The 21,116-nt window shown below is 40.3% G+C and overlaps 1 protein-coding gene and 1 pseudogene across 2 annotated transcripts in view; one reads left to right on the forward strand and one right to left on the reverse strand.

Annotated features, from left to right (window-relative positions):
* The window catches only part of PCYT1B (phosphate cytidylyltransferase 1B, choline), a 117,357-nt gene extending 96,658 nt beyond the window's left edge, over positions 1-20,699 (reverse strand). Inside the window, exon 1 of the mRNA XM_053579791.1 lies at positions 20,483-20,699. Coding sequence (XP_053435766.1) covers positions 20,483-20,554 — 72 coding nt within the window. The 5' untranslated portion in view covers positions 20,555-20,699. The remainder of the gene's footprint in view (positions 1-20,482) is intronic.
* On the forward strand, positions 16,118-16,876 carry LOC128577554 (protein FAM133B-like; annotated as a pseudogene). Its single transcript, XR_008377589.1, has one exon. The product of XR_008377589.1 is annotated as a protein FAM133B-like (transcript).
* Positions 20,700-21,116: the final 417 nt, after the last annotated feature.

Genomic DNA, 21,116 nt, shown 5'->3' on the forward strand with positions numbered 1-21,116 from the left:
AGTAAGAGCATAAGCAAGCATGGGATAAGCACACCTTCAAAAAAAAAATAATCATTTATTTCTGAAACAATGGTCCAGATAACCTCACCCCAATATTCAATTGTAGGAACTCAAAAGGTGCAAAATCATTAGCAGTGAACCATGGCAGTCCTCAGCACACATACATACTACCACTATTCAAAACATTTTTTGGAATAAGTCTTTTTTTCGTTTTTGGTAGAGACAGAGTCTCACTATGTCGCCCTCGGTAGAGTGTTCCGGTGTCACACAGCTCACAGCAACCTCCAACTCCTGGGCTTAGGCGATCCTCTTGCCTCAGCCTCCAGAGTAGCTTGGACTACAGGCGCCCGCCACAACACCCGGCTATTTTTTTTTTTTTTTGGTTGTTGCAGTTTGGCCTGGGCCAGGTTTGAACCCGCAAACCTCGGTATGTGGGGCCGGCGCCCTACTCACTGAGCCACAAGCGCTGCCCCTGGAATAAGTGTTTAGAAATGTTCATCATAGCAACTTTATAAAGTCATTCATGAAAATCAGTTATTATATAAGCAAATCTGAATTTTTGAATCTAAAGAGATATAAACCAAATTTATTATGCACCTTTCAAATTTTGATTGAGTTTTAGTTGTTTGGAAAATATCAGAAATACTCCTTCTCAAGATGATTGTCCTCCTAACGCTATCCAGTAAGAAGAGAGGGAGTGGCTTACTCTGGTGAGAGAGTGCTGAAGGGCTAGAGATAATCACTGTAAATTGACTATAAGTGGAAAGTTCCAAGTATCTATAGCAGTGTTTTTCAACCTTCTTTGTCTCGTGGCACACTTGAACCCAAAGTCAAACTTACGTGACACACTTAAATTATGTTAATCAAAAATAAGATTAAAAGGGCAGCGCCTGTGGCTCAGTGAGAAGGGCGCCGGCCCCATATACCAAGGGTGGCGGGTTCAAACCCGGCCCCGGCCAAACTGCAACAAAAGATAGCTGGGCCTTGTGGCGGGTGCCTGTAGTCCCAGCTACTCAAGAGGCTAAGGCAAGAGAATTACCTAAGCCCAAGACCTGGAGGTTGCTGTGAGCTGTGACAACACAGCCCTCTACCCAGGGCGACAAAGTGAGACTCTGTCTCAAAAAATATATATATAAGATTAAAAAATAGAATATGCATACTATGCTTGGAAGTTCTTTTCAAATAATTTAATTAATAATATTTAAAATTTTTTCAGGCACACCAGTTGAAGTCAATTTTTGTAGAATGGAGGTTCTCAAACTTTAATATGCAGAATAATCACCTAGAGCGAAGCAGAGATGATGAGAGATTATTAATACGCAGATTTTGACCCCCAAATGACACAGCTCTCTTTTTTGTTAAACCACAGTTTCCTGGGCCCCATTCCCAAAGATTCTAATTCAGTAGACTATGGTAGAACCTATCAATTCAAATTTCTTTCTTTCTTTCTTTTTTTTTTTTTTTTTTTTGTGACAGAGTCTCACTATGTCGCCCTGGGTAGAGTGCTGTAGCATCACAGCTCACAGCAACCTCAAACTCTTGGGCTTAAGTGATTCTCTTGCCTCTGCCTCCCATGTAGCTGGGAATACAGGTGCCCACCACAACACCCGGCTATTTTTTTTTGTTGTTGTTGTTGCCATTGCTGTTTAGTTGGCCCGGGCCAGGTTCAAACCCGTCAGCCCTGGTGTATGGGCCAGTGCCCTAATTACTGAGCAATAGGTGCCGAGCCTCAATTCGAATTTTGAACAAACTCACAGGTGTTGCTTAAGGCCCCCACACTGAGTAACACTTTTGTGGAACACTTACAAAAATGTGGTAAGTACAGAGGATCTTCAGTTGAAACTGTGAAGATAACAATACTCATGGGAATATATAATTTTATTACCTTTTCTTGGAGACAAAGTCTCACTTTCATCCAGGTTATAGCACAGTGGTGTCATAGCTCACTGTGACCTCAAGCTCTTGGGCTCAACCAATCCTCCCACTTCAGCCTCCCAAATAGCTGGGACCATAGCTGCCACCACCACACCCGGCTAGTGTTTTCATTTATTATGGGGTCTCATTATGTTGCTCAGGCTGGTCTTGAACCCCTTGGGCTCAAGCGATCCATGTGTCTTAGCCTCCTAAGGTGCTAGGATTACAGGTGTCAGCCACTGTGCCTGGCTATTATCCTTTAAAAAAAAAAAAAAGAAGAAGATAGAAATTGCTGAAAGGACTAAGGAACCAACTTGAAGAAGAGAAAGATTCCTACCAACCAAAAATGGAAAATTGAAGCATCAGAAAGGATAAGAACTGCAGTGGATTGAAACTCATCCATGGATTTAATATGTCTAAATCCATGATTTCATAATACTACCCCAAATCCCCCACAAAATCTCATATGTCTGCATGAAGAATGCTATGGAACAAATATATAAGTTTGAAAGCTGGAAACTAGAAAGAAGCAAGTATTTATTTTACCTTTCCTATACAAACTATCCCTCTGGGTGACCAAATGGTGAGAAGGGCCTCATCCTAGAATGAATAATTAAGAAAGTATTGATTATCCCCACTTTATACTCTCTAATGAATGATTGGGTTTAGGCGCTTAGCATAAACTACTACTAACATGACAGAAAGACAATCCCAAACGTTTTATGTACTCCTGATAGAAGTACATGCACAGCCATATGCTTCTATGAAATAATCTGCCAAGTGAATAGAACCTGGCTTTGATCATTCCTCTCATCTGAGAACAATTTACAAGAAATATAGAAAGGATAAAGGAATATGTTACCACAGGGATACAATCAATGAAATCTAGATTGTGGGAAACTCTATGGGACAAATCTTGTTCCTTCAACCAAAAAATTGCAAGGAAATTATAGATTAAATGAGATCTAAAAGACACATCAGGCTTGGCAACTATAGCTCAAGTGGCTAAGGCGCCAGCCACATACACCAGAGCTGGTGGGTTTGAATCCAGCCTGGGCCCGCCAAACAACGACGGCTACAACCAAAAAATAGCTGGGCGTTGTGGCTGGCGCTTGTAGTCCCAGCTGCTTGGAAGGCTGAGGCCAGAGAATCACTTAAGCCCAGGAGTTGAAGGTTGCTGTGAGCTATGATGCCAAGGGCGACAGCTTGAGGCTCTGTCTCAAAAATAAATAAATAAATAAAAATATAAAAGACACATCAATCATTTGCAATGCGTACACTGTATTATTAGGATCCTGATTCACAAATTCAAAATGCTATAAAAAATGACAGCATTTATGAAATAATTAGAAATTTGAATAATTTCTGGATGTTATAAAGGAATTACTGTTGAATTATTTAGGTTTAATAATGGCATGTGTTTGTTTTCAAAACTTTATTTTGAAATATATGATGAAATATTTGCAGATGGAATACATTGTTTGCATGCAAGAAGTGAATAGAGCTCTAGATCAGTGGTTCTCAATTGGGTACAATTTTGCCCCAAAGTACCTTTATTGAAGTCTGGAGACATTTTTGGTTGTCACAACTTGGGGGGTTGTGTTATAGGCATCTAGCGAGTAAGGCCATGGATATTGCTAAAGATTCTACAATGCACAGGACAGTCCTTCATTGTAGGACAATGGCTCTGCCACGGCATCCTGATGACCTTGAATGTGTCCATGCAGGGAAAGGTTTAAAGGGAGCTCATCTGAGCCTTGAAGGATGCCTTAATGATAATACTCTTGCAACATAACAGGATGGGAGGCCTATGAAAAGTTACTCCAAGGCCACTTCCCACTTGTTTCCTTATCTCTCCTGAGAAACTGTCATGAGGCAGTTTCTCTCCCTCACTCCCTCCCTTTCTTCCTTCTTTCCTTTCCTTTCTGCCTTCACCCCAGGCAGAGTGCCATGGAATCATAGTTCACAACAAGCTCAAACTCCTGGGCTCAAGCCATCCTCCTGCTTCAGCCTCCTGAGTATCTGGGACTACAGGTACCCACTACAATGCCAGGCTAATTTTTCTATTTTTATTTAGAGATGGGATCTTGCTCTTGCTCAGGCTGGTCTCCAACTCCTGAGCTCAAGCAATCCGCCCTCCTTGGCATCCCCCAGTGCTAGGATTACAGGTGTGAGCCACCCACGATGCCCAGCCGGTGGAGGCACTTTCTTATAGCCTCCTCATTTTAGTTGGGATGTGGGACTTCCTGCCCTGCCATTCCTGATATAGAGCTGTAAAACAGAAAAACACTTAGCTGCAAGCTACAGTGTTTCTCAGCAATGGGAATCAAGGTCATCTGGCCCCTTTTGTTTCAGTGTGGGCCAGGGACTACAGGAAGCCAGCACATTGGCTACTGTTTCTTTTGCTGTGTTAATAATAAACTATCTGAATCTTTCTTTTTTTTGAAACAGAGTCTCACTCTGTCACCTTGGGTAGAGTGCCGTGGTGTCATAGCTCACAAACTCTTGAGCTGAAGCGATCCTCTTGCCTCAACCTTCCCAAACTGTCTGAATCCTTGTGCTTTTGGCAGCCCAATTAGTCAGATCTTGACCTTGCCTTGTCTTGTGTGTGTGGTTGATACACACAACAATTATCCTGCCTAAAATGTCAGTAATGCTGAGGTTAAGAAGCTCCAGGTGGGGCGGTGCCTGTGGCTTAAGGAGTAGGGCACCAGTCCCATATGCCGGAGGTGGCGGGTTCAAACCCAGCCCCGGCCAAAAACCAAAAAAAAAAGACTTCTTTAATAAAAAAAAAAAGAAAGAAGCTCCAGGTGAAACAAGATTGGTTATGAGTTGATTACTATTGAAGTGAGTGAGGAGTACATGAATCTACTAGTTTGTCTAATTCTGTATATGTTTAAACTCTCCATAATAAAAATTATATTAAAGAAAGATAAAAATTAGTCACCTTACTTTATTAGATATCTGGCACTTCATGTGTACAAAGGCAACATACATAAATGCACAAACTTTGCTTCGGACTTCAACTCCACCACTAAATTACATACTGTGTGTTCTTGAACAAATATTTTCACCTCTTTAAGCCCAGTCTCTTCAACAATAAAATGAAGCTAAGGGTTTTGTGGGAATTAAACATAAGTGGTTACCGGAGTACCTTAAACAAATACCTTTATTAGACCATCTTCCTTTGTTCTTTTTGTCTGCTAGTTTTCAATAAAGAAATGCAAAGAGCCATTCTTGTTATCTGGTCATTTTGATCCAGTAAATTGCTTTTCAAATAATTACCTGGAAAATGTAGGTGGTTCCAGTATGAAATGTTTTGTTCTGAGGGTTTGTTTGCTTGTTTAAAGTTAAGGTCTCGCTCTATCGCTAAAGATGGAATTCAGTGGCATGATCATAGCTCACTGCAGCCTTGAACTCCAGGGCTCAAGCAATACTACTGCTTCAGGCTCTTGAGCAGCCAGGACTAGAGACATGTACTACCACAGCCTGCTAAATTTTTAAAAAGAAATTTTAGGAAGGGGGCCTAGCTATGGTGCATAGGTTGCTCAGGCTTTTCTTAAACTCCTGGCCTCAAGTGATCCTCCTGCCTCTGCTTCCTAAGTAGCTGGTATTACGGGCACAAGGCACCATGCCCTGGCTTGTTCTGAGGAGTTAAAACAGCAAACCCTGGGAAGTGAGAAGAAATGTGTGTGGTTAGTTCAGTAGTTCTTGATGGGATGATTCTACCCCACAGAGAACATTTGGAAACATTTTGGATCGTCATGACTTGGATAGAGACCAGGGATGCTGCTAAAAATCCTGTTATGCACAGGACAACCCTTACAACAAACAATTATATGGCCCAAAATATCAGTAGTACCAAGGTTGAGAAACTGTGGGCTAATGTGACCAAAATTCTTTGATAAAGCTCTTCCTGAGTAATTAACTTTGTCTTTCTTTGTTCTTCTCACCCAAAACATACAGGTTATTAAAAGCATGCTCAGGAGAAATCATTCAAAATGTGATTACTCTAGCTCCATGGCCTTAATTTGTTATTCAATTCTTTATGAGAAAAAAATCTGAGTAGCGTTCTGATTTTATTGCCTTTGAGTTTCAAATACCAAACTCGAAGCAAGCACTGATTACCTTCTTAATTAATAAGGCGGTGAAGGCAGGGCATCACTTTATTTACTAGTGGAAAGGTTGTATCATCTCCTGACAGCTCCATAGTCTTTGTTTCCAATTATTATGCCAATGGCGGAGGATTGGGATGATGGGGATTCAGACACTGCTCCACAAACAGACTCTGTTTCTCTCGTTAAAATAGCCCATCTCCATTTAGATGACACCTGCCTACCATATCATTATTAAATAGAAACCATTATGCGTAATTTGCCCTCCATCCCCTCTCTTAAGTCAGAATACTTGAGGTCAAGACCATAGTACTCCATGCACTGAAAGAAAGAGGTTAATGGTGGTAATTGTGTATTCAACTGGCAAACAATAGTGAGGCCATTTCTGCAAGGTGTTTTGTGTGTTTTGGGAGGCAGTGTAGTAAAAATGTTTGAGAAGATATTAAGTGGGGGAAAATCTGTACAGAGATTGAATGGCTTAAGGATCCATGATGTGGTTCCTATTTCTTTATTTCTCCCTCAGCACAACCTACCACAACACTTTTATGAAAACTGCCCCATTCCACAGCCCAGAAAATTGATTTGGAATTAATTAAGAGAATGAAGCCATTGCCTATTCAGTGGTTTCTCAAATCCTCAGTTCCCTCTTTAGAAATTAGTACTAAGAGATATAGACCAAGTAAGTCAAGCTGAGCTGTAGGCAGAGAGTCAGTAAATAAAGGAAATGACCTTTTCTGAGGGCTTCTCAAAGCTTCCCTGGTTCCTGTCCTTGCTGGGGCCTGCTTTTCAGCTTTCTGTGAATTCTCTTAGGTAGCCCTTAGCATTCTCTTCCCCTCAAATCACGCTTCCGAAAGAACTGGCTTACTGGGTGCTGTTCCTTGCAACCAAAACTATCTATGTTTGAGACAAATGTATGCACATTCCCATCAAGAGACCAGACTAACATGTTGTCCATCAGGGGAAGGTCACTTAGCTGTCATTTGTACTTTGTGCCTGGGAAAGTCAAGAAATGATATTCTGCCTAAGACCAACTCATAGTGAATTCCTTTTCTCAGAAATCCTATTGTTACAGATAGACCATAGTTCTGATACTGTCATATACAACCTTACAATTTTTGTGTTATTGTATTTAATTATTGTTTACCACATGACGTGACCTAATTCTCATTTCTTTCTTTCTTTTTCTTTTCTTTTCTTCTTTTTTTTTTTTTTTTTTTGAGACAGTCTCACTCTGTCACCCTGGGTACAGTGCTGCGGCATCATAGCTCACAGCAACTTCAAACTCTTGGGTTCAAGAGATCCTCTTGCCTCAGCCTCCTGAGTAGCTGGGACTACAGGCGCCCACCACAAGGCCCGGCTAGTTTTTCTACTTTTAGTAGAGATGGGGTCTTGCTCTTGCTCAGGCTGGTCACAAACTCCTGAGCTGAAGTAAATCACGTGCCTCAGCCTCCCAGATTTCTAGGATTACAGGCATTAGCCGCTGCAACTGGCCCCCAATTCTCATTTCTAACCTTGATATTTATCTCTCATATTGTCAGTTAACTCATCAACCAGATTTGGGAAGAGTAGTTGGTACCCTCAGGGTCTATCCACTTTCCTAACTATCCTGAACTCACTCTAACTGGCTTCTGCTGCTATTGCTCCCTTAACACTGAATTGTTTCTATGTGTTTCTTGCCTGCTCAGGGGAGTCTTTTAGAGCCATGAGACAAGGGGAGATTTTACACAGCTTCCCTCCACCCCAGGGATTATTTTTCAACATCTAGACACAGTTTTGATTATCATGAGGGGAGTGCTGCTGGCATCTGGTGGGTTGAGGCCAGGGATGCTGCTAAGCATCCAGCAATGCATAGGACAGCTCCACACAGTGGAGAATTATTCAGCCCAAAATGTCAGTGATGATGATGTTGAGAAACCCTACTCCAGGACAAAGATGGGTCTTTGAGATAAATAACACAATTTCAAAATGGGCAAGGAATTGGAATAGATATTTCTTCATAGGAGACAATAGCACGTGAAAAATGGTTAACATCATTAACCACTAGGGAAATGTAAATTAAAACCACAATGAGATACCACTTTATACCCACTAAATGGCACTGATAACAATTTTTTCAACCTGTAAAATAACAAGTGTTGTTGAGGATATGGAGAAATTAGAACTCTCATACATTGCTGATGAGAATGTAAAGTGGTACAGCTGCTTTGCAAAGCAGTTTGGCAGTTCCTTGAAAAGTTAAAAATAGAGTTACCATTTGACCCCAAAACTCTGCTCATAGGTATGTACCCAAGAAGATTAAAAAATATGTCCACAAAAACTTGTACATAAATGTCATAGCAGCATTATTCATAATAAACAGTCAAAACAACCCAAACGTCCATCAACTCATGATCTGTCACAAATTGTGATATATTGATACAATGAAATATTATTTGGCCATAAAAAAGGAATGAGGCATTGCTATGGATGAACCTTGAAAACATCAGCTATGTGAAAGATGGCAGACACAAAAGACCACATATTATATGAGTCTACTTATATGAAAGGTCCAGACTAGCCAAATCCATATAACATAAAATAGATTAAGTGGTTGCCTAGAACTAAGTGTGCTGGGGGCGGGGGGATGGGGAGTGACTGCTAATGGGGGGATGGGGAGTGACTGCTAATGGGTACAGGGTTTCTTTTGTGGGGTGATGAAAGTGGTCTAAAGTTAAATTGTAGTAAGGGCACATAACACCATGAATATACTGAAAACATTGAATTGTACATTTTAAAATGTGAATTATGTTTTTAAAAATGCATATTTGACTCTCCTGAGTGCCTACCACACGGTAGGTGCTTGGTAAACAATGTACTAAACCTGAGGCATGAAAAACAAACACAAAAAAGATTTTCTCTTCACATATGATGACTAGTATATTAACACTTTATGTCCAAAGAGAAACAGTAGTTATTCCCTTAAGCAGCCCCCAAGTTAACCAACCTGTGAAATTAACATGCTCTCCATTTCCTGCTAACCATCCTAAGAGCATTCCAAACACTTCTGGCTGGTAGGTAAGCTACTTGAGAATGCCTGGGTACTTTTCCTCCCACTATTTGAGTTGAACGTTTTCCAAGAGTTAACTGAACTTTCCCTGTCAACCTATTTGTGCCCCTTGTATTTGTGATTATAATTATATAATTTAATTAAATATTATTTAAACTGATAAGATGTTGCAAAAGATAGTTGCTTTTAAGAAACAAAATTGTTTTTAAAAGGCAAGATACAGTTATGTAACTTTTAAAAATTGCTGTTGAATTAGGCGAGGGCAATACAACTGTAACAGTGAGGAGATGAAAGTGCAAAAAAGCTACAATTCTGTTCTCAGAGTATTTTGAAAGTGTCTTAAGTTCGCCGGGCACAGTGGCTCACGCCTGTAATCCCAGCACTTGGGAGGCCCAGGCAGGTGGATTGCCTGAGCTCACTGGTTCAAGAATACCCTGAGCCAGACCAGACTTCGTCTCTAAAAAATAGCCAGGCGTTGTGGAGGGCGCCTGTAGTCTCAGCTACTTGGGAGGCTGAAACAAGAGAATTGGTGGAGCCCAAGAGTTTGAGGTTGCTATGAGCTATGATGCTATGGCACTCTACAGATGACAACAAAGTGAGATTCTGTCTCCAAAAAAAAAGTGTCTTTTTTTTTTTTTTTTTTGTAGAGACAGAGTCTCACTGTACCACCCTCGGGTAGAGTGCCGTGGCGTCACACAGCTCACAGCAACCTCCAACTCTTGGGCTTACGCGACTCTCCTGCCTCAGCCTCCCGAGCAGCTGGGACCACAGGCGCCCGCCACAACGCCCGGCTATTTTCTTGTTGCAGTTTGGCCGGGGCTGGGTCTGAACCCGCCACCCTCGGCATATGGGGCCGGCGCCCCACTCACTGAGCCACAGGCGCCGCCCCCCCAAAAAAAGTGTCTTAAGTTTTCATTCAATCTAGAATAAAGCAAAAATGGAAAGAATGGGCAATGTGTATGTGTCTGCCTAATTAAAAAAAAAAAAAAAGACAGTACAGAGCTCTTATCAGTGGCCCAATCAAAGGATTGACAAATTAAATTTATTTATTTATTTATTCATTTTTTGGGGGGGGAACAGATTCTCACTCTATTGCCCTTGGTAGAGTGCTGTGGCGTCAAATTCTTGGGGTCAAGTGATCCTCTTGCCATAGCCTCCCAAGTAGCTGGGATTACAGGCACCAGCCACAACTTTCAGTTATTTTAGGGCTGGGGGTCTCACTCTTGCTCGGGGTGGGGTCAGGAACTCCTGAGCTCAGGCAATCCACTCTCCTCAGCCTCCCAGTGTGCTGGGATTACAGGTGTGAGCCACTGTGCCCAGCCTAATACTTTAAATTTAAATAAAATGTTTACTGTATGTATTTATCATTTTTTTTTTTTTTTGAAACAGGGTCTCACTCTGTTATTCTGGGTAGAGTGCCGTGGCACAATAGCTCACAGCAACCTCAAACTCTTGGGCTCAGGTGATCCTCTTGCTTCAGCCTCCCAAGTAGATGGGACTAGGGGCACCTGCCACTGTGCCCAGCTATGTTTTTCTATTTTCAGTAGAAACAGGGGTGTTGCTTTTGTTCAGGCTAGTCTCAAACTCCTGAGCCCAAGGGATCCACTGGCCTCTGCCTCCCAAAGTTCTAGGATTACAAATGTGAGCCACTGTGCTGGGCTCTATTTATCATATTTCAAATGAATTTCCATTATATCCATTTTATTTTTCAATTAACTAACTGACCTTCTGCTCCCCATTGTACAGGGTAAGATAAATTCTACTGTGCTTCCTGGTGAGTATAACTCTCCCTTACTTTGTATAATAGAGAAATCCCTACAAACCTTTTTCATTCTCCATTTTTTTGTCTTGAATTCTTTGTGTGATATTTAATGAAGTCCTTTAATTGCCATCCTAAAGAAAGGTGTAGTAGCCACATGGAAAAGAATTTATGGGACACATATATGAACCGGTCTTATCCATCTCTCTTGGAGACTCACATAGCTCCTTACCACTTCTGGGGAAGCTGAAGAAGAATTGTAGAAGGTTGAGTCTGCTGTCTCTGGTATCTCTAAGTAGGTCCTGCCTAGATTTCAGATGTCACAAACCTATAGCAACTCTCAGAGTCTGGCAGGGTTTGGGGTGAAGAGCCTTATAAAAACATATTATACCTTCTGTGTTGCTGGTGTTAATGATAATGTCAATCAATTTAGAAGCTGGAGTCAAGTTGAAGTGGGTCCACCCAAGCCACAAAACCCAGGTTGAAACCCATTCGTTCTCCTGGAAGACCTAGAGATCACCCTAAATTGACAAACTTAGGATTCTCTCTGGGCAAGGAGGATATAGAATAAACAGCAATTTAAGTTACTTTTACTCCTTTAGTGAACATATACTAAGCACATTGGCAGCCACACATCCAACATGAAAGTGATAGTTTTCACTCTCAAAGAATATATAGAAGAGGGGCGGTGCCTGTGGCTCAGTGAGTAGGGCGCTGGCCCCATATGCCGAGGGTGGCAGGTTCAAGCCCAGCCCCGGCCAAACTGCAACAACAACAAAAAAAATAGCCGGGCGTTGTGGCGGGCGCCTGTAGTCCCAGCTACTCGGGAGGCTGAGGCAAGAGAATCGCGTAAGCCCAGGGGTTAGAGGTTGCTGTGAGCCGTGTGACGCCACGGCACTCTACCCGAGGGCGGTACAGTGAGACTCTGTCTCTATAAAAAAAAAAAAAGAATATATAGAAGAACAATACGTATGCAGGGCAAAGTCCAAAAGATGGATTTTTTTTTTTTTTTAGTAAATATGATGATACTGTTAAAAAATTCTAATCATGTTAGCCTTTGCTGTAAAAAGAAGTTATCATTTAAGTTCTTCTGGCCTTTTATTTATGACTCAAATTAATGAAACTAAGAAAAAACAGATTTGAAGCAAATATTATTTTTCTCATCATCGTAGGCCATACTGCTCAATGTTTTTAATTTCTTTTCTCCTTTCATGCATGTGGGAGAAAGAGAGAATTTGTCTTTCAAGGAAAGACAAAGAACTTTAAAATGTTTTAATACCTGGGGGTGAATTGGAATAAAGAGTATATTTTCACATTTTGAGGCTTTATTGTGAGATTGAAGCAAAGTTAATTTCGCCAGTTCCACCATTTTCTTTACACCATGGGTATTTGAAAGCTCCAAGTCCTTGAGAATAAAGAGCAAAAATAAAAGAGACCAGTAAGACTCCTTTTCTCCCCACAGTTCTCAGTGCTGTGAAGATCAGGGAAACCCCAGATTTCACCACAGTCACAAGTCTAGTTTCTCACTCCACATTCATTTGGGCCATTTCAGGGAGCTAGGGAGGAGTGAAGAAATGTGAGGTCACCAAGACTTGCCTCCAAGGACCACAGTGAGTGGGGATGTATCAAGAGAGACTCTATCTTAGCACTCTGGGAGGCCAAGGCAGGTGGATTGCTTGAGCTCAAGAGTTTGAGACCAGCCTGAGCAAGAGCGAGACCCTGTCTCTAAAAATAGCCAGGCCTTGTGGCGGGCGCCTGTAGTCCCAGCTACTTGGGAGGCTGAGGCAAGTGAATCGCTTGAGCTCAAGAGTCGGAGGTTGCTGTGAGCTGTGATGCCACAAAACTCTACAAAGGACAACAAAGTGAGACTCTGTATTATAAAAAAAAAAAAGGAGGAGCTTTTTAGTGCATTCTAGAGAGCCAGATTTAGAGTGAGAACATGCTCCACCTGTTAATGTTCAGAGTGAGAACTGTCAGCAGAGCTATCTATGGTAGTGATTATACATATACTAATTTAGTTAAGAGGATAATTCAGCCTAACACCATTTCCCAAGGAGACAAAACTGTGTTGAAGCTTGGAAACTGTGTGTAGCTTGAAGACTGTACAAATACATGCCTATTTCTGTAATATTGGGGTTCATATATAGGAATTATAAAGAGATGAGAGGAAATAAGGCCTTTTGGGAACAAAAAGTTAAAATGTGGCCAGGTGCAGTGACTCACATGTATAATCCTAGTACTCTGGGAGGCCAAGGCAGTGGATTGCTTGAGCTCAGGAGTTAAAGACAGCCTGAGCAAGAACAAGACCCCTTCTCTCCTAAAAATAGAAAAAAAAATAGCTGGGTGTAATGGCAGGCACCTGTAGTGACAGCTACTTGGTAGGCTGAGGCAAGAGGATCACTTGAGCCCAAGAGTTTGAGGTTGCTGTGAGCTATGATGATGCCACGATACCATACCCAGGGCAATGGAGTGAGACTCTGTCTCAAAAATAAACAGTTAAAATGTAAATATCTATGTTTCCTTTAAGTGGTTTTAAAAATGTTCACACTTTGGGAGTCTGAGGTGGGAGGTCTTCTTGAGGCCAGGAGTTTAAGACTAGCCTGAGCAACATAGCAAGACCTACAAAAAATCTCTACAAAAAATAAAACAAATTAGCCAGGCATGGCAGGGTGCACCTGTAGTCCCAACTACTCAGGAGGCCGAAGTGGGAGGATCACTTGAGTCCAGGAATTTTAGACTCCAGTGAGCTGTGTTTGCACCACTGTGCTCCAGCCTGGGTTTCAAAGTGAGACATTGTCTCCAAAACAAAAAAAGTTCAGATAGCTAAACTTCATAAATTTGAAGGATTCTAAATTGTGTTTTTTTTTTAAATTAAATCATAGCTGTGTACATAAATGAGATCATGGAGCACCATACACTGGTTTTATAGACCGTTTGACACATTTTCGTCACACTGGTTAACATAGCCTTCCTGGCATTTTCTTAGTTACTGTGTTAAGACATTTATATTCTACATTTAGTAAGTTTCACATGTACCTTTGTAAGATGCACTGTAGGTGTGATCCCACTAATCACCCTCCCTCCGCCCATCCTCCTCCCTCCCTCTTCTCCCTCTCTCCCTTCCCCATATTCTTAGGTTATAACTGGGTTATAGCTTTCATGTCAAAGCCATAAATTAGTTTCATAGTAGGGCTGAGTACTTTGGATACTTTTTCTTCAATTCTTGAGATACTTTACTAAGAAGAATATGTTCTAGCTCCATCCATGTAAACATGAAAGAGGTAAAATCTCCATCTTCCTTAAGGCTGCATAATATTCCATGGTGTACATATACCACAATTTATTAATCCATTCTAGGATCGATGGGCACTTGGGCTTTTTCCATGACTTAGCAATTATGAATTGGGCTGCAATAAACATTCTGGTACAAATATCTTTGTTAAAATGTGATTTTTGGTCTTCTGAGTATATACCTAGTAGAGGAATTATAGGGTTAAATGGCAGATCTATTTTTAGATCTCTAAGTGTTCTCTAAACATCTTTCCAAAAGGAATGTATTAATTTGCATTCCCACCAGCAGTGTAGAAGTGTTCCCTTTTCTCCACATCCACTGAAGGATTCTAAATTGTTTAATTCTATCCAAAGAAAGACTAAATATTTAATGTACATTTACAATGTTTATATTAATTTTTCTTTGATTATGGCCTGTGGGCTAGAAATTTTTCTTTAAAGAAGACAAGGATGTAACAAATCATATTCTTTGATGCTTACTGCTAAACTTTTTTTTTTTTTTGAGAGAGTCTCACTCTGTCATCCTGGGTAGAGTGTGGTGGCATCATTGTAGCTCACAGCAACCTCAGTCTTTCGGGCTCAAACGATCCTCTTGCCTAAACCTCCCAAATACTTGGGACTATAGGTGTCCGCCACAACTTCTGGCTAGCTTTTTTATTTTTAGGAGAGACAGGGTCTCACTCTTGCTCATGCTGGTCTTGAACTCCTGAGCTCAAGCAATCCACCTGCCTTGGACTCCCAGAGTGCTAGGATTACACCATGCCCAGCCCTTACTGCTAAATTGAGATTAAGTTTTATTTTTGCTAAAAAGGCATTAATGTTTGGTATGATCAGTCCCAGCAAATTGTAGGAAACCACCTCAGCTAAGAGTTTAGAAATACAAGTGCCATTTTTCTCTAAATAGTTCAAAATTCTCTCTTCTATCCTATTTATTACCTAGAACCAGCACATTACCTGGCAGACTGTGCTCAACATAATTATTTAATGACTGATGGTGTTAACTGATGGCTGGTGCCATGGGAAGGCAGCAAGTTTGCCACTCTGCCCTCCCTTCTGAAGGAGCTGGCAGATTTTGTTTTTAAATACTCAGGAAAAATCACACTCCCCTTCCCCTGATTGGAGTGCCAGAGAGCCATCTCTTTCTCACCAACAGGAAGCCCTTATTTTACCATGATAACTTGGCAGCAAAGACTGGTAAAGGGAAAAGAAAAAAAAAATGGGACAGTTTTCTATGTATCCTTGGTAGAAAATCAGAGTATCTTCAAAGAACTGTCACTATCAGTCAGTCAATGGATATTTATTGAATTCCTACTTCATAGCAGGATCTATTCCCCCTCTAGGGAATCATAGGATATAGAGGACAAAGTGAGGGATTTGGGATGAGATTTTGAGCTAGTCAGAATTTCAGTGTGAAAGTATTTCAGGCTATAATTTTACCTTATGATGCAAAGGAAGAGAGGAAGATAAACTAGTAGTATAAAATGATTTTACATAGAATTTAGAAGTAGCAGAAAGGCTGCTAGAAGTAACTAGACTAACCACATTATTTCCTACAAGGACACCTTAGGGGATACCTGTTTTAATGAATAAATAAAAATGATGTGTAATTATCATATCAATTGCTTGCATCTAAGTGAGTGCTTCTGGACTTATTTGATGGTGCTTAAAAATCTTTGGTCTCTGAAGTGTGTTTAACAGTCTGCTTGACTCTTATCTAGATTATTAACTTGCAGCTCAAAGTTAACTTGGTGCTATGCAAATGAGACTTCACATGAATGAGGTTTTACTGGAAAATTTAAAATCCATATTACTTGTAACAGAACTGCAATATATTTTGAGAACATGTCTCAACATATCTAAAAAAGGCATAATGGTTTAAAGCAGTGCTGTTTAATAGAATTTTCTGTGATGATGGAATATTCTATACCTGTGCTGTCTAAACAGAGTAGCCACTGGCCATGTAGCTATTGAGCACTTAAAATGCACCTACTGGTGTGCTCAGTCGGGCACCATGGGGAAGCGCGACAATAGAGTGGCCTATACGAACCCAATAGCAAAGGCCAGATCAAGGGGTCCAATCCAGTCCTCAGGGCCAACAATCCAGGATTATCTGAATCGACTAAGGCCTACCTGGGAAGAAGTAAAAGAGCAACTCGAAAAGAAAAAGAAAGGTTCCAAGGCTTTGGCTGAATTTGAAGAAAAAATGAATGAGAGCTGGAAGAAAGAACTAGAAAAACACAGGGAGAAATTGTTAAGTGGAAGTGAGAGCTCATCCAAAAAGAGACAGAGAAAGAAAAAAGAAAAGAAGAAATCTGGTAGGTATTCATCTTCTTCTTCATCAAGCTCTGATTCTTCCAGCAGTTCTTCAGATTCTGAAAATGAGGATAAGAAACAAGGAAAATGGAGAAAGAAAAAGAAGACCCGTTCACATAAATCTTCTGAAAGTTCCATTTCGGCAACTGAATCAGACAGTAAAGATAGTTTAACAAAGAAAAAGAAGTCAAAGGAAACAATTGAGAAAGAAAAGGACGTTAAAGGACCCACCAAGAAAAGGAAGATGTGTCCTGAAGATAAACCTTTATCATCTGAATCCTTATCAGAATCAGATTATATTGAGGAAATACGAGCAAAAAAGAAGAAAAGCAGTGAAGAAAGAGAAAAAGCAACAGAAAAAACAAAAAAGAAAAAGAAACATAAGAAACACAGAAGAAGAAAAAGAAGGCTGCAAGTTCAAGTTCTGACTCGCCCTAACATTAAGAAAAAAATCAGGATTCCCTTTATAAGGGAAAGTGCAATGTCTAAGGAAATTTCAACTGTGAAAACTACGACATATTTACTAAAATGCATGAATTTTCTTGTTTTTAGATTTATTCCTGGACTATTCAGTAGCCACTAAGAGTCCGCTGTGTGAAAGGGTCATAATTATTGCCTGCTGCTTGAACATCTAGTTGTTCTCTTCCAGTGCTTGATGACTAACTCTGGGAGATAATACACTGCAGTTGTACTAGTGGTTGAGATACAGTATTTGGGAATAAAATTAATATTTTTGACTAGAAATGTCCAATAATAAATCAACAGAAATTGAATCTAGATACATCTTTAAGAGATAATCAGAAATGGCCAGATGACTAGTTAAAATTTTTGAAGTAAGGATTATATTGATATTTTAAAATCCTTACTCTGTAGATAGGCGTATTTTAATTTTTCCCCTTTGTATACTTTTATTTACCTGGGGAAGGAGCTATTAGGGTTGGGGGGGTTGGTTTGCTTCTCTTTAGCTAGCAGAATAGCATGCCTTTGATCCTCACACATCCTATATTTGTGGACACAGCCATATTTTATGGGGAGGTCAGAGTTGGATACCAGCAGTCTTAGCCTTTACTGCACTAAGTGACATCCTTGGAGTCTGTTGTATGCTGCTTTGAGTGAATTAGAGAAACAGCCCTTTGCAGCATGAGAAATCCCCAGAAGGTCTGGGATTTACCTCCACTCCCATAAGACTGATAAGACTGGATATTTTTTAGTGTTAGAATGTGTTATGTCATTTGAATTAATTTTGATTCTACTTTGGCTTCAGAGAGGAATCATTTCAAATGGACACTGGTACTTTTTGAACTTGATAGCTAATGATCCTAAAATGCATGTTTTATACTATTATGTCAAGAAAATTTTATGTTAACCAGTGATAGTTACTTTATTTTTTTGTATGAATTTTGTTTAGGCTGCAATGTTTAGGTTTTGTTAACTCCTTACTTTACTGTTTTAAATTCATTGTTATGTTTAATGGCATATTTGCTACAATATTTAGCATGTAAAAAAGCAGGGTCTTGATTTTTTTTTTTAAACAGCTTCATATTGAAGCTGAGACTTAACCATAAACAAGTTGAATGGTAGGCCTGGTATGCTGTGTCTTGTTGTATAAAGCTATTGCCAGAATCTTAGTAAATATAATGTTTTAAATGTTTAAAAAATGCACCTACTGTGAACTGAGGAAAAGCTTTTACATTTTATTTAATTTCAATTAATTAAATCTAAATTTAGGTAGCCATATATGTTTAGTAGCTAGCTTATTTGACAGTGTAGGTTTAAAGAAAAAGTAAAATTGGATGCTAAGAACCTGAATTCCAGCTCTTCCCTCACTACCTTGGACAAATAATCTCTGTAAACGTCAATTTTCTCACTTGAAAATGGGAATATAAATAATATCTACTTCACAGGATTTGGCATAAGAGGAATTGAGATAATGTTTGGGCATTCCCTTATTTCTAAATAAGCACCAACCAAGTACCCAAATTAAATATGTTGAAAATAAATAACCAGATCTCTGATTCAAAGGGAATTTCTACTCCCAGAGAGCTCTAAAGTATAAAATTCATAAGTATCCTCACCTTTCAGATATAGTATTTAATGACAATGGCTATTGGCAACTATTGTAACTATTGGCTGGTAAGCAACACCATTAGCAAGAGCAAGAAATGGCCCTGGGCAGTGCCTGTGGCTCAGTGGGTAGGGCCCTGGCCCCATATACTGAGGGTGGCGGGTTCAAATCCAGCCCCCACCAAACTGCAACAAAAAAATAGCCGGGTGTTATGGCAGGTGCCTATAGTCCCAGCCACTGGGGAGGCTGACGCAAGAGAATCGCCTAAGCCCAGGAGTTGGAGGTTGCTGTGAGCTGCGTGACGCTATAGCACTCTACCGAGGGCGATAAAGTGAAACTCTGTCTCTACACACACAAAAAATGGTCCTGTGTCAGTTTGGGGGTATCAATGCATGGTGCACAAAGGACTGGCAGTCAGAAAGTTCAACTGACAGAAGTTGAGGTCTACTGTGTGACAAAAGTACATTGAGAACTGAAAAGTGTGATAAAAATGTTGATGTAATCACCTATTCTCTCCTATTGTCACAATACCGTAATCCATCTTAATTGCCCTAGAAGGGTAAATAAACCCATTCAATTTGGCTTAGACCAAGGCACAAATTAGCAGGATAGGTAAGTGGTCAAGAGTTGGAGACATTTTGGTGAATATAATCACATAAAATAAGTCATGGAAAGAACTTTGTACAGGGCATGCCATTTACTCAGGACTAAAAATGTCAGTGGTTATTATGATGATAATTGATGCTATTGGGAGACTATGAAATTAGCGGCTCTTGTCTAGTTTTCTCTTCACAAAAGATATGGGAGTACAGAGCGATATTTGCATAAAATTAACTCTACATGACTGGAACATAGAAAGATCATCTCAACTTTCCATATATGTATCTGCACCATTCAAGAAGTGAAATCCAATTGTTTTGATACCACTTCAAATCTACTTCTGGAATGAGACATGAATGAGTGAATTAATGAATAACTAAATAAACACCTCCTGATTCCTCTCATTACCTCAATAAAGCAGGTAAAACTCATGAGTACATACAGTACAAATTCTCCAAATCTGAGATAACATGGAAGGGACCAATCTGGGGAAATGATCTACCAGTCAATGTAGCTGAAGTGTCCACAGAATATAGACCCAGACTACTTCCTGAGGCATACATATGGCACTTAAACAAGCCACTCACATGTATTTTAAGGGGCATGGGAAGGTTTTCAAGGAGTGCTGGGACAGGAGAGAGCACGGCCAGTGTCCTGAGGACTAAGTAACTACTTTAAGGGGAGTGGAGTGAAATCAACTTCGCTGTTAAGGAGAGAAATTCTTTCATTGCTGGGCAGCTGCCCCGGCCCTCAATCTCTTCCTCACATCTGGAGTACTTCTTACCATTTTGTCCTACTGCTTAAACTTTCTCCATCTAGAACTCATTTGGTTTAACAAGGCTCCTCTTCAAATACACATTCCCTTAGGCAACCCTCTCTCCCAAATAAAAGACCATATATGGTAGTCTCACGTGGTCTCACTTATGTGCTACTTGTGCAGCATGGAGTTCAGAAATGAATATTCTAATCAGGATCATGTGACGTTTCTACTAGAAGAATTTCTCATTCTATAGGATAATGAACATTTTGTTAAAATATTACTCCAAAGTCCTCAGGCTCTCATGGCAATCATGCTTTGCCTTCAACTACCTACATTTCCTCATCTTGATTTGACTTTGTTTTGAAGAAAGCAAATTTGCTCCTGTCATCTAACTCTATCCAGGGAGCTTACAATACTCTGTAAGTGGGTAAAGAAATGTTAGCTGCAATTTGTTTTTCTATTTTATCATTTGAAGATGGAGAGGATGAGCTTTCCATTTTTAGTGTGACTCTATTAATTAGCACAGGTCCATTACATTTATGGATACATAGGACTTTACTTTGGGAACTGACTTTGATATTCAAAGAGGCAAAAATTAATAAGTAAGCATCTACTTTACCTTGCGCCAGAATTTGGGAGTGCATTTGTCCCTGGTGTCCTCTTCCATGGTGGATTTCTGGCAACCCACCATATCCCCTCCTGACCGTCTTTCCCTCTTCTCTCTAGTCCTCTTTCCTTTGGAATATTTTTGAGTCAGAGGGTGAAATTTTTGTTGCTCCGAACTTACCGGAGTACTTGACCAAAGGTCAAGCCGGCTCACTATGCCCAGCGCTTGAAGATAAACTGGGAGGAGCTAGGAGTGTTCCGGTTATTGGATAAGCAGAGATGCAAGTTGCTGGGTGCTCTTGCTTAATTTACCACAAGCCTCCTCTTGTCCCCTTTGGGCTGTTGTTCATTGACAATTGCTGTGCTCTGAACTGCCGCTATGATGGCCTGTTGTGCGGGGACAGGCAGGTTGTGGTGAAAGCTGCAGTCATGAAAAAGACCATTGTTTAATCTACCCTGTCCCTCACTGGAGCTATGGCAACAAATTCCGTTGGTGAATTAACTATGTCATTGTGTGCCGGCTCAACTGATTATGCTCGTGGAATGACAAACATTTTCTCTCTCTTTTTTTCAAGATAAAAAGTGGTCAAGACCTTGAAGTGTTAATATATAAGTCAGCACTTTCTTTAAACAGGAGAATGAAGATG

The sequence above is a fragment of the Nycticebus coucang genome, chromosome X (assembly GCF_027406575.1).
Source record: "Nycticebus coucang isolate mNycCou1 chromosome X, mNycCou1.pri, whole genome shotgun sequence".
NCBI lineage: Eukaryota > Metazoa > Chordata > Mammalia > Primates > Lorisidae > Nycticebus > Nycticebus coucang.